General features: G+C 51.8%; 1 protein-coding gene across 5 annotated transcripts in view; it reads left to right on the top strand.

The window, feature by feature from the left end:
• Nucleotides 1-13,348, top strand: part of PITPNM2 (phosphatidylinositol transfer protein membrane associated 2) — a 131,133-nt gene that overhangs the window by 86,201 nt on the left and 31,584 nt on the right. For 4 of the 5 annotated variants that reach the window (XM_088019453.1, XM_088019456.1, XM_088019454.1 and 1 more), the window contains exon 3: nucleotides 12,020-12,191. In XM_088019453.1, coding sequence (XP_087875579.1) covers nucleotides 12,114-12,191 — 78 coding nt within the window. In that variant the 5' untranslated portion in view covers nucleotides 12,020-12,113. Of the gene's footprint in view, nucleotides 1-8,311; nucleotides 8,330-12,019; nucleotides 12,192-13,348 lie in introns of those variants that run through there. The other variant, XM_028092487.2, reaches the window with a different exon arrangement.

Genomic DNA, 13,348 nt, shown 5'->3' with positions numbered 1-13,348 from the left:
CTAGGGACACCGGCTCCTAAACTCCCAACATGGGGTTTGTGCCCCTCCAGATTTGAGGTCAGCCCCACAGGGCTACTTGCAGGCTGCCCAATATCAGCTGTGGTTTTTTTTTTTTTTTTGGAAGAAAAAACAAATCATAATTTACAGCTGATGGCTGATCAGCTTGGAGCCAACTTGGAATCTCGCACACAGTCGGCTCGGAGCTTTGTCGGTGGGTGGCTGAGCAAAGAGAACCTCGTCCAGGCAGAAATGTATTGAAGGGCAGTGCTACCTGCCTGCCACCTGCACGCGCTCCATCAGTGGGTACGAAATGCAGGAACTAACGGAGGTCTGGAGGTGATGAGGACTGAGAATTGGCTTAGCCATTTGGGCTCCAGACGAATGGGGAGTGCGATGGTGAGCCCGACCAGTGCAGTTGCGGTGGGGTGGTTGGTCGAAAAGAGATTGGCAAAGTGGGAACCGCAAGTAGAGGTAAGTCTTAAGAGGATTTTTCCTAGAAAGGGGGAGCAGAGAGAGGGGGTGGTACCGAGAGAAGAGAGTGGGGTTAAGAGGGCCGTGGGATTTTGTTTGGTTTTTGTAAACTTGGGAACGAGCAGTTCCTTGCATGTTTGCGTGCTGAGGGGGCAGGGGTCCAGGAGAGAGGCACAGACTGATGGCAGGCCCGCCCCCCATGGCGGCCACCAGGAGCAGCAGGTGCAGGTGGGCTGGTGGATTCGATAGTGGGAATTTGAGGAGCGACAGAAGGGGACCCGAGAGAAGGTGCACGATAGCCAGTAGGAGGCTCAGGGGCTGGATCAGCATAGCAGGCTTGCCGGGCGCTGGGCCCACCCGAGGTGTGTGGTCAAAACCCGAGCCCAGGCTGGCCCGGGAAGTAAGCCCTCAGCCCCGTTAGCTGCCGTTGTTGCTGACATTTACTATGTTATCGTCACGCCGCCGTTATAACAAGTGGTCGTAACCAGTGGTGGTGAAATCCCAGCTCTGCCTCTCGGCGCGCTGGGCGCCCTAAAGCTTCTGTTCCCCTGGCGGGTTGATGAGCGGAGGCGCTCCGGGGCGGTGTCCGCAGGGTGGCCAACGCCTGCCGATGAGCCAAGCTCCGTGCCAGGCACCAAGGTCACCGAAGCCCCACCCGCCTGGAGGCGCTCCCCACCTTCAAACATCTAGGCGTTCCCCCTTCTTCCATCCCAGGGGCTGGGGGATTCTCCCCTAGAGGGGTGCTCTTCTCCAAGGCCAGCATGGCTCCAGACGCAGGTCCTTAGGTGAGTGACGTGTGCTCTGCTGACAGAGGATGATCTGGATGTTGCTACTGCAGTGGTAGCACCTGGCCGAGGCGACCACGGGGCGGGAGGCTCCTGAGCACGCCCCAGCCGAGGGGGCCAGCCGGCAACCGGGCTGTCGGGCAGGGTCCCTCTGGGGTTGTGTTTCCCTTGTCACATCTCAGCGGTGTGACAAGAGCAGTGGCATTTGGCTTGTTTGAGCTGGACTCTGTGCCTGCCGTGGGGAGCACCCCCTGGAGGTCAGCGTGGTGATGGTTACAGTAGGAGTGACCAGCAGGGCTCCTGAGGGGCAACGAGTAGAGAGCAGGAGGGGAGTTCTGGCTGGAGGATCTGGGTCTCAGTTTTAACTTCCTCACCTGCAAATCTCCTCTCCCCTTTTCCCGACAAGCAAGGTCGGAGCTTGCAGGCCTGGCAAGGGAGTGGGAGTCAGGAATTTGGGGTGCCAATTGCCCTGGGCTTGTGGCTGTCCTTGAGCAGGGCAACCTGTCTTCTCTGGGCCTGCTTTGCTTTCAACCACGGCGATGAAAAGCTCTCCCACGGAGCCCCCTGGCTGCCGTTTCGGTTGAGGTGTTACAGAAGAAAAGCTACAAAACCCTCAAGCTTTTTCTGAGGATCCTGCCCCCCCTGACAGGTCAGTGCATGCCCTGCGGTGTCCCCTCTCCATCCCATGGCTTCTGATGGCCAAGTCCTGTGGTGGCTTGGCAGTCTTCCCCAGCCCAGCACCCCGGGCGCACAGCGATGAGATTTACGGCCTTCCCTGGGATGTTGGGGCCTACAGGGGGGGCCCAGGGCTTTGGGGCTCCATGAGTCTTTGTTTCATTGCTCAGGCCAGGCAGGGGGTGAGGCTGGGTCCTCCAGCTCTCAGGTCTCAGTCTCATTTATAAGGTGACCGTTGGACTGGAGTTGCCTCCAGAAAATTTTGGTGGAAGTCCACCATCTACCAGCTAAAGATGGAACACTCTGGAGGCAGCGATTGGAACCCTCCCCCCACCCCAGCTCCTTCCAGCTCAGGGGATGTGCCTGCCCCTGCTTTGACCCCCGCCCCCACCATGGGACAGTGAGACAGCTGATGAGTGCTGACTTCATGCATACATTCCCCCATCCCTGGTGGGGCTGGTCCCTGGGGCACAAGGAACTGCTCCTTTCCTCTACACCCTCCCCATTTGTCTGGAGCTAGCCGTCCCCTAGATGTAGAGGGTGGGGGCGGAGCTGCCCACGTGGGGGCAGATGAAGTTCCGTTACCCACTTCGGCCTCTGATTAGGGAGGGGCCTGCAGACTTGGGAAGCCGAGAGCAGAGGAAGAGGGCTTTCCCGGAGGATGTGGAGGAGAGACCCAAGAGACCCAGAGGGGATGTTCCAGACGCACCAGAGGCTGCCTCGGTCCCTCTCTCCCCCGGCAGCCACCCTCCACTCTGTCGCAGACTTCTAGGCAGGCTCCAATGGCCTGGCTTGGAGTCACTTCCAGACCTAATGGCCAGAATGCAGCTGAATTGCGTTTGGACAGATTCCATCCTCTGCTGTCTCCGCACAGCCTCACTCCTAAATTCCATCTGTGACGTCAAAGCCCAGCTAATCATGGAAAAACAGATTAAGTTCAGTAAACTCAATTTTCTTCTTCCCCTCCCAGTCCGGGTGTCTCACCATGGCCTTCGCTCAAAGAGTGGTCTTGCCCACCTGCTGGGTCGCGCGCACTTTTGAGCTCAAACCCAGCAACCTGCCAGGCTCTACCAAAATCCCTCCAGCCTGGCCACCCCAGCCCCTTTCCCCCCATGATGCCTGGAGGTCCCTGAAGCCCAGGGAGGCCCCAAGACGTGTCCTGACCTTGACTCCTCAGGCAGAACGTGGTGTTTCTGGTCACCCGCAGGCTCCTTTTGTCTTCCTTATATGGGTCCTGATGGGACAGGCTGCCTGAGGAGGAGGAGGGTGACACCCCTTCCTGCTGGGCCTTGTGCCTTGTCCGGGGCTGGGCTCAGCCCTGATTCCTCCCTGACCACCATGCCAGGTGGCTCTCGCTCTGACATCATCTGGCCCTCCTGCTTCCTCTAACACACTGATGACCATGGGGGCTGGGGTCCTTCCTAGGGTCATGAATACAAGGCTTCCGGAAAGCCAAGTGCCGTATCGGAGGCTCATGGGAAGGTCCATACCTGCCCTCCCTGGAGAGGGCCTGCGGGGAGGTGCATATGGGTGCGTCTTGGGCACAGTGGTCACTCAGACTCCTCGCCCAGCTTCCCTCGAAGAAGGGCCTCGGGAAACGTGTGTTTTTCTTTCTTCCCTCTCACTGCGCCAGGCACCAAGAGCTGCCCTGTGGGAAGCAGCAAAATATAATTCTGTCTAACCCATCACAGCGCCAGTGGGGACGGAGATGAAATGTGTGTCTCACACACACCCAGGCAGCCGGAGTGGGTGTAATGAGATTGTCTGCGGGTTCAGCCGCTGGTTGAAGGGGGCTTGGGGGACAGGCAGACACACAAGTCACACTGCCTTCTCTCATTGGGGGCCTGGGGTCCGCCTGCACCTCTTGCTTCATGCCCAACCAGGGAGAAAGCAAGGGGACCCTGTCGTGCCTACCAGGTTCCTGTTGTGTCTGTGAAACCAAGCAGGCACCTGCCAAGGGGTCGTCTGTCCTTTGGATGCCTGTGCCCTGGGTGCTAGGCTGTCTTTCCTTGATGGCGGTGGGCTTAGTGGCTGCACCCGAGGTAAGCAGCTCAGCCAGAAAGCTATCCGGGCTCAGGCACCAGCCTTCCCGACCCTGCTGAGCACAGGAGCACCACCTAATTGCTAGCTGAGTACTGGGTGGAAGTGGGCTAAGCATTTTATGTGCATTATGTCATTTAATCCACAAAATAGTCCAACAGGGCAGGTGCTATTCTCACCTACTATTTTGCTATTTTGTAGAAGATAAAATGAAAGATCAAAAAGTTTAAACAATTTGCCCACGGTCACAGCTGGGAGGTGGCGGAAGGTCTGGCTGACTCAAAGTGCATGATTTTTAACAACTACATTGACTGTCCTTCTCTGGCTGGTACTCAGACTCCTGCTCAAACTCCACTTGCTGCTGCCTTGTAAAAAGTCGACTAATAAAGAAAAGTACAAGGAAAAGTTGCCCCAAATTCCATCAATCTGAGATAACCCTCACCAGCATCCAGTGAGCATTTTTTTAGACTCTTTATACAAACACACACATACAGAGTAGTAATAACTTAACAACAACAAAAAAATGGGTCTTACTCAGCATGCAGTTTTAAAATAAAAAAATCAAATTTAATTTTCTTAAATTTAACTGAAGACATTCATTTGTGTGTACTTGAAAGGAAACGGAAGGAAATTACTAAACTTCAGAAATACATTTCTTCCTCTTTAAGTGATAATAGTTCCTAAAACTTTTAGTTCCTAAAGTTCCTTAAAGTTAATGCAGAAAAGAGAAAAACTGTTTTTTAAGAGAAAAACTTTTTAAACAGCTTTATTGAGATACAATTCACATACCGTACAATTAATTCATTTCAAGTGCACAACTCAGTGGGTTTTTGTATACTACATTATTACTTTTAAAAAATTGTAGTAAATTTATGACATAAAATTTGCTCCTATAAACATGTTAAGTGTACAATTCCATAGCGTAAGTACATTTACGATATTGTGCCGCCACCTCCCCTACTGTTTCCAAAATGTTTTCATTCCCCAAATCCCATAAATAATGCCTCCTCAATTCCCCAGCTCTCCCCAACCTCTGGTAACCTCTAATCTACTTTCTGCAAGAAAAACTTTTAACAGGTTGGAATCATTTTTTTTTTTTTAACGAACAAACTTAATTTTTTAAAGCAGTTTTAGATTCACAGCAAAACTGAGAGGATAGTAGAGAGAGTTCCCATATATCCCTCTGCCCCACACATGCACAGCCACTCCCCCATCAACATCCCCCACCAGAGTGGGACATTTATCACAATTGATAAACCTGTATTGGTACATCATTATCACCCAAAGCCCATGGTTTGCATTAGGGGTCACTTTTTGTGTTGTACATTCTCTGAGTGTTGATAAACACATAATGATGTGTATCCACCATTCTAGTATCATACAGAATAATTCTACTGCCCTAAAAATCCCTGTGCTCTGACTGTTTATCCCTCATTAATTTTTTAATCTATATAATGAACCAGCTTTCATGCCATCCGCCTGTGTTTTTTCCACTTTCAATTTCAGAGGGAAATTTTAGTTATTTTATTATTTGTGTACATTGTCAGGGTTTTTATATTCTATTCAATAACAATAATTGCCCCAATTTCAAAATTATTAATTCAGTATTCACTGGGGTTCCTCCATTGATGAACTTATTTTTGATTGGTTGGATTTCAGCATCAAGTAATTTTTTTAAGACTTTGTGGATGTCTAAGCCTCTGAGTTTATGTTACAGAATGTCCATTAACTTTATACTCAAAGGACGGTTTTGCTGGGTATAAAATTCGGAGTCACAGCTCTGTAGCTATTACTTCACTGTTTTCTGAAATTGAGTTTCTGTGGAGGATTCTGAGTCTCCTCAGCTCACCTCCCTGCTCCCCTAGTTATATGGTTCTTTCTTTATCCTTTAAGATCAGTAACTTTTTTAAAAGGTATATTATTTATTTGAGAGAGAGAGAGAGAGAGAGAGAGAGAGAAAGCTTGCACTGGCAGGGGAAGGGGCGGGGGGAGAGAGAGAGAGAATCTTAAGCAGGCTCCAGGCTTAGTGTGGAGCCTTGCATGGGGCTCAATCTCATGACCCTGAGATCACGACCTGAGCCGAAACCAAGAGATGGACACTTAGCCGACTGCACCACCCAGGCACCCCAAGATCAGTAACCTTTTAAGGATGTCTTGGTGTTAATCACACCACCAAGTTTCCCTGGGCCACAGAATGGCAGTTCATTTGTAGAGTCAGTTGTTTTTTTTTTTAATTGCAGGGGATTTTTCTATTATATATTTGTATACTTTTCCCCTTTCCATTATTGTATTTTCTTTACCAATTATGTATATGTTTGATTTCCTTTTGCCTCCTATATCTGTCACTTTTGTCTTATTAGTCTTCTCCATTTAATCTTATGTGATTTCTTGCAGCCCACCCACCACATCTCTAGTTGTTCATGCTCTGCTTTGTCATTTAATCATTGCTTATAATATGGTTTTTAAAAAATATGTGATGTATTTATCTTTCTCATTTTCTACTAAGCTGTGTTAACTCACCTTTCAGCCTTCATCTCCTTCTTTCGTCAAATAATTTCTTTTTTAAAATTTCGGCGTCTCTTTTCTTACACCCATCTGCCCCTTACCAGTTCTTAAGAGATTATATCTGTAATTTCTCTGGGTCTATGACTCGTTTTTTCTGAAGTCTTTCTGATTTCTCTGGATGATTCCTCCTGCTGTGTGTTCTTCATTTGCCCTCCACCCCACCCTTAATGCATGGGACGACCCACGTGAATTCCTTTGTGATTATTATTCTTTAGCTACCTTCTAAATAGCAGCCTGTGAAAATGTGGGGAGTGGTCCAGAGCAGTCTGCAGCTGCATTATGGGCTACTTACTATCTGGAAGGCTCTCTCCCCAAGCTTTTATTTATTCTCTGCCTAGGGATTCTGTCTCTCTCAGGTTTCAGGGTTCATACGTCATAATGGTTCTCAGCAAAGCTCTTTACATCATTGGCTGTCTGTGTTATGACCAACCCCTCGCTGCCCCTTTTCTCTCCCCACCCTCACTTCATTCCCAGCACCTCCCTCAGAGGGAAAATGAGTTTCTGTCATAGAAATGGCCTGTGGGTGTGATTTCCCATCAACTCCCACCCCATTTCCATTCCACAGTGTAAAATCACATCTCTGCCTGTGCTCGGTTGTTTACAGCAGCACTATTCCCATCAGCCCCAAATTGGACATTACCCGAATGCCCATCAACAATGGAGTGGTTGAGTCATTTACAGTACATCCACCCAATGAAATACTAGACAGCAATGAGAACAGTCTACAACCACATGCAATAATTTGGACGAATCTCATGAACATGATGTTGGTCAAAACAAGCCAGAATCAAAAGAGCACATACAGTAGGCTTCCATATGAAATTGCTCAAAGACAGCTGGGTGTTGGCAATCCATCGGCTTCAATCTCATATAAAGTACAAAACAGGCAAATGGCAGGACAGTGGTTGTCCACAGTTGAGGAGACGTGACTAGAAGGGGACACACGGGGGGGCTTCTGGGGTTGTTATTTTCCCGTTTCTTGATCCTTGCTGGTCCTACAGGTGTGTTCAGTTTGTGAAAATATATCTATACTTACATGCACTTTTTTGTATGTATGTAATACTTCAATTAAAAATTTTTCTTTGGAAAAACAAATGACAGGGGGATGCCTCTCCTTGCCTGGGGTAGTATCCCCAGCCCTAGGTCCTGATTCCCGCAGGAGGATCATGGCCGTGACTTTCAGGAAGTGATATTTACCTGGGGGGTCCAAGGAGGAGGCCCATGTAAGCTCTCAGCATGTAGCTTTCTTCCAGCTCAGACTCTGTGGTGTCTGTGGTTTGGGGGCATAGCGATTTCCTTGTTTCATCAGCCGAGGTGACTGCCCTTTATCTGTAGTTGGTGTTTTCGAGGGAGGGCAGTAGAATGGAAATGCTCCTACTCCACCATCTTCAGTAAGAAGTCAGGATAGATTCCTGAACCCACTGGCATGGGTGTTGTTGTAAAGAAACGGGCCTGACTTTCCTAACTAAGTAAAATGCTGGTACTTGTTGAGACCCCTTTAGAGTGATCGCCTTGAAGGACAACACCCAGGGTGGCCAGTGCTCAGAGATCAATGGCCATCTCCTGAGTTCTGCTCCACTCGCTGGGAGCTTCCCCGTGGAAATGCTGGGTGTGACGTTTATGCTTTATGGTCACACCCTGTCTGAGGAGCGTGTCTCTTCTCCCCGCACTCCTGGAAGCAAGTGACAGTCTCTCGTCACCCTGCTCCTGCCCCACCCCCGGCACTGAACTTCGTGGGTGCTCAGCTACAGGGAACTGCCGCATCTCAGCCTTGAGCACTGTCCTCTCCTGTGGTGAGTGGCTGTAGGGTGGCCTCGGTGTGTTTACACCAGCCCCAAACACAGAATGCGGCATGACAGCGCAGGGGGCACACTGGTGGGAGGTCACTTTGACGGTGTGGCACGTTGGTGCCTCGGGGCCTTTGCTTGGCTTGTACTGTTCCTTCTCCTGGAGCACGTCCTCCTTGCATCTACTCATCCTGGGGTTCCAGGAAGCCCCGCTCACATCACTTTGAAGCTCCACCTTCCCTCAAGCCTTTCCCTAGACCCCTCCGTACTGACAAACGCCACCCCTGGCTGGTCCACTTTTCTCATCTCGGTGACACTGGTAACCCTGGAAAGCTGCTGGTGTCATCCCCATTTGCTGTATGGAGAGACCGAGGCTCAGCAGACACAGCCGCGTGTCCTGGGGGGACACATGGCTAACAAAGGTTTTGTTGGGTTTTGAGGTCTGATCCCGGAGTGGAGCTCCCCCCGTGAGGTCCCGTCACATGGGGTCACTCATGGAGCTCTGATTCCTCCCTCCTGTTCTTAGTCACCATGCACTGAGCTCTAACTGTGCAGCACTCTGCTCTTTCCTTCTGTCTGTCTGGGTACCTGCCGGTGTAGCTCTCTGGCGACTCGTGGGCAGAAACACTATCTCTCACCCCGTGACAGGTGGAGCTGCATCCTAAGCGTCACGGGGTCTGCTGGTCTCCTGGCCGTCGTGGGGCCGGCGCCCTTGGCTTTGCTCCCCGCTTCGAATGGACACTTGGTCAGACTTGTGTGCAGGCAAGCGTGGGCAGGTCATTTTCCATGGAGCCGTTAAGACCGCCAAGGGCCGATTGCTTAGACTCCTGCAGTTTCTCAGGAACTTTTAGGGATTGCATATGACTTCTTTGTCATTGAGTCACTGAGGTGATGATGAGACTTGCCCCAGGTCACGGCGTTTCTCCTGAGGCCCCACAGACGTAGGTGTGCGTGCCACCCTGTCGTGCAGGGCGTGGTGCTTCTGTGACAAGCCTCTGGTACCTTCCGGGCAAGGTGGTCCTGGAGCCTAAACGAGGAACACATGGAGAAGCTGCGGAGGCACGACCCTCACAGAACCTCATCCTTACCCCTGCTGCCAGCCCTCACCTCACTCAGCTTCTCCCAAGCCTGCGGTTCTCTCTCCCCAAACCCCGTGCCTGTCCCACCCTCTCGGCCAGTTGGAAGCTCATCCCCCTGGCAGCTCGCATGTCTTGCCGCCTGTCCGGCCCCAGCCTCTCATGGGAGGAGGTGACGCTGTGGGGACTCCAGGCCATGTCCTCTGCCTCCGCTTCCAGCCAGGCTTGAGCATAGGCCTGTGGGCCTCGGGGCAGGCGGGTCTCAGAGCCGAGAGGGGGCAGCCCACAGCCTCCGCTTTCTTCTCCTGGACATGTCAGCTAGGGCCCGAACCCACATGCCCTCTCATCTTGGGCTGGACCCACCTGCCTTGAGGGAAGTTTAGTGATGGTCTCTTGGCACCGGAGCGTGGCCTCTGGAGAGTTCGCCCCTCCCTTTGTGGTGAGTTCAGGGGTTCGGGTTGATCAGGGGAGACACAGGACCGGGGGGGCAGTAACAACAAGCGTTTGGCGGCGTTTGGACAGCTCGCTTGAGAGGGAAAGTCCCTCCCAGCAAGGGGCCTTCCAAACGCGGTGATGTGTGACCACCACCCGGAAGGGAGGAAGAGTCGGCCAAGGGGCTCGTGTGGGTAGTGACGTCACTCGGGAGCATGATGGGGAGCCTCTGAGTCACAGAACTCTCTCGCTTGAGGTCTTTTATTTATTTATTTTTAAGATTATTATTTATTTATTTGACAGAGAGAGAGGCAGCGAGAGAGGGAACACAAGCAGGGGGAGTGGCAGAGGGAGAAGCAGGCCTCCCGCTGAGCAGGGAGCCCGATGCGGGGCTCAATCCCAGGACTCTGGGACCATGACCTGAGCCGAAGGCAGACGCCCAACGACTGAGCCACCCAGGTGCCCCTCCTTTGAGGTCTTTTATTGCCCCAGGGTTTGTCTGATCTATGCCTAGCAAATGTGGGGTGCAGTTTCGTGGGTGATGTAAAGTCAATGAACTCTAATTAGCTAGAAAGATGTTTATCTAGGGGGAGCCTGCGTGGCTCAGTCGGTTAAGCATCCGACTTTTGATTTCGGCTTGGGTCATGGTCTCAGGGTCGTGAGATCGAGCCCCGAGTTGAGTTCCACGCTCAGCAGCGTGTCTGCTCAAGATTCTCTCTCTCCTCCTGTGCCTCTCCCTACTCACGCACACACATACTCTCTCTAAAATAAATAAGTAAATCTTTAAAAAAAAATGAAAATGAAAAAATAAAAAGATGTTTACCTGAACCGTATTTAAAGCAGCTGGATGTGTGAGAGCTTGAGTTTGTTGCTGGGGGCTTCGGGCTAATAGTCCTACCTGCTATGTAGACGTGAATAACACGGGGGCCATCTCTGGCTTATGTATATAATACTCCCGATCCCTCAGTCTCTCTCCCTAGGTGGCTTATTAAAGAATTTCTTTCAGCCCTATGTGGCCATTGTCCCAAAAGTTCTGGTACATTCTTTTCCCTCAATCTCATTAGATAGTAATGCCTTAGTGCCTGGGTGATGCTCAGAACTCAGACAGATGGTGCCCCAGGGAGGCTGCCTGCCTGGCTGGACCCTCGCTCTTATCACTTAGGGAGCGTCACCATGAATCTTCACTGACTGCTGTCCCCAGCGTGGTCCTTCTAAAATGCTATCCTGATTCTGCCACCGCCTATCTTGGAAGACTTCACTCACCTTCCAGTTAGCAGCGTGTAACCTCTCTGGGGGTAACCATGTATATTTACAGCAAAGCCCCCACCATCTAGGGGATGGATTATGATGGGTAATTCCATTTTCCAGATCACTGAGACTATGCCTCCTTCAAGCCTTGCTTGTGTGTTTTCAAATTTGATTGCTTTCGGTGCAAATCTTCATCAAATATAGTCTTTGTCATCTTAAATAGAAGCTTCTATGAGTACATGGTTTATTTTTTCAAAAGCCTTATTGAGATATAGTTCACACGCTATGCAGCCCGCCCACGGATCTTGTCTCTTCTACCTCCAAGACCGAGCTTGGTGTCGGCAATAGAACAGGTGTCGTAAATAGTTGTTGGACTGAGCTGGAACCACACTTCAGATCACCTCTCTTGGAGAAGTCAGGGTCTTCTGCCTGGAAGCAGTGGTGCCCCTCTGTGCCTGGTGACGTGCCCGGAACTGATTGTCCCAACACCGGAGGGTTCCCAGGCTGCTGATGTTTAAATTTCTCATGTGGGTTTTTCATACTTCTGTTGGTCCTCCCTTCCTTCCTGTGGCCAGCTGCAGTCACTGGGCCTGCCTCCAGCAACACCAGAGCCCCGGGCCACTGCCGCTGCAGCTTGCTGGAACAGCGTATAAACGAGAGGGCCATGCTCTTTACACTTAGGGGATGCGACACCCTCCCACCGCCCGGCCCTCACTCGTGGGACGACAATCCTTTATTTCCCTGTGGCTGATCAGGGTTCACATAGCTTCCACAAGATTGCTGAGCAAGCAAGGAAGATGTAGGCCGGGGAGGTGAGGGTATTTGTTCAAGGTCACGCCATGGGCTGCTGGTGGAATGGAGACCAGGTCTTTCCTCTGTGCTGTTGTGCCCACCAGCCTTTCAGGAAGTGACTCTCCTGCCCTCTCTTTCTCCCTCTCAGGGGTCCTCGGTGAATTTTGTCATGGTTATTTAAGAACCTCACCTAGAAGTCCCAACACGCATTTCCCCATCGACGGGAAGGCTTGGACTCCAAGATGATTATAAAGGAATACCGGATTCCTCTGCCCATGACCGTGGAGGAGTACCGCATCGCCCAGCTGTACATGATACAGGTGGGTCTTGGGGCCAGGGCAGGCCACGCGGGGCACACAGCTCCCCACACCCTGGGGGGGCGGGGGGTGGCATTGCGGCCTTGACAGCCCAGTGTCTGCCCAGCAGGCTCCTGGTAAGTGTGCGAACTGCATGGCCTTCTGGCTTCCCAGCACGACGCCAGGAACACAGCAGAGTGCTGTGGATGTTTGTGGCGTTGGGACGTCTCACCAGTGCTGCATTTGGTACTAACGCTGCGTTTAATACCCGACCTCTCACCGATTCAGATACTATCTATGTGTTCGGTCAGCTTGAGCTGCTATAACAAATACCACAGACTGGGGGCTTAGACAACAGACATTTATTTCTCAGCGTTCTGAAGGCTAGAAGCCCAAGGTCAAGGTGCTGGCAGAGTGGTGTCTGGTGAGGGCCCTCCTCCTGGCTTTGCCTGGATGGCCACCTTCTCACTGAGTTCTTGATGGTAGGAGGGGCAAGGGGGCTCTCCAGGGTCTCTTCTGGGAGGGCACGAATCCCACTGTGAGGGCTCCATCCCCATGACCTTATCAAATTCCAAAGCCTGACCTAGTACCATCACATTGGAGGTTGGGGGCTTCAACATATGAATTTTGAGGGGACACAAAAATTCAGTCCATTTGACAGACAGGAAGGTGTGAGCCAAAGAAGGGAAATGACTTGCCCGGGAGCACCTGGCCTATTTTCTGGTTCCCTAGGCTGCCGGCAAGACAGCAGTATCCACCATGTGGCTGATGTATAGTCACAGATGAGTTTGAGGGTGACCGATTCCTATGACAAGCCAGAGGATACCATGCACCTCCCCTCCAGCCCCTGCCCAGACGTTGGGGGCCTCCCTACTCAGAGCCTGGCTGACCTGGGACACAGAGTGGGAAGACCCGGGATCAGGTTGCAAGTGGTCCAGATATGAGCACGCTCCTACCCCCTGGGGTCCTGCTCCTCAGGGGAGGACCTCCTCCCCAGCTGCCCTGCCAGCATTGTGCTCATCCTTGGCGCCCCCTTTGCCCAGCCGGGCAGCTTTCCTCCCAGTGGGGAGTCTGATTACGAACCTGTTCTCACCTGGCTCTGCTCTTCTGGGCATACAGATGGCTCGGTGCCACCCCTAGACCATGGTGTCACATGGGGCCCTTGGTGCGGCCGGCAGGGC

This window comes from Eumetopias jubatus, unplaced genomic scaffold (assembly GCF_037043125.1).
Source record: "Eumetopias jubatus isolate StellerSeaLion01/CBP00866 unplaced genomic scaffold, mEumJub1_p1.0 scaffold_16, whole genome shotgun sequence".
Taxonomy (NCBI): Eukaryota; Metazoa; Chordata; class Mammalia; order Carnivora; family Otariidae; genus Eumetopias; species Eumetopias jubatus.
The sequence above is the reverse complement of the archived record's forward strand: the minus strand, read 5'-3'. Positions and strand labels throughout refer to the sequence as shown.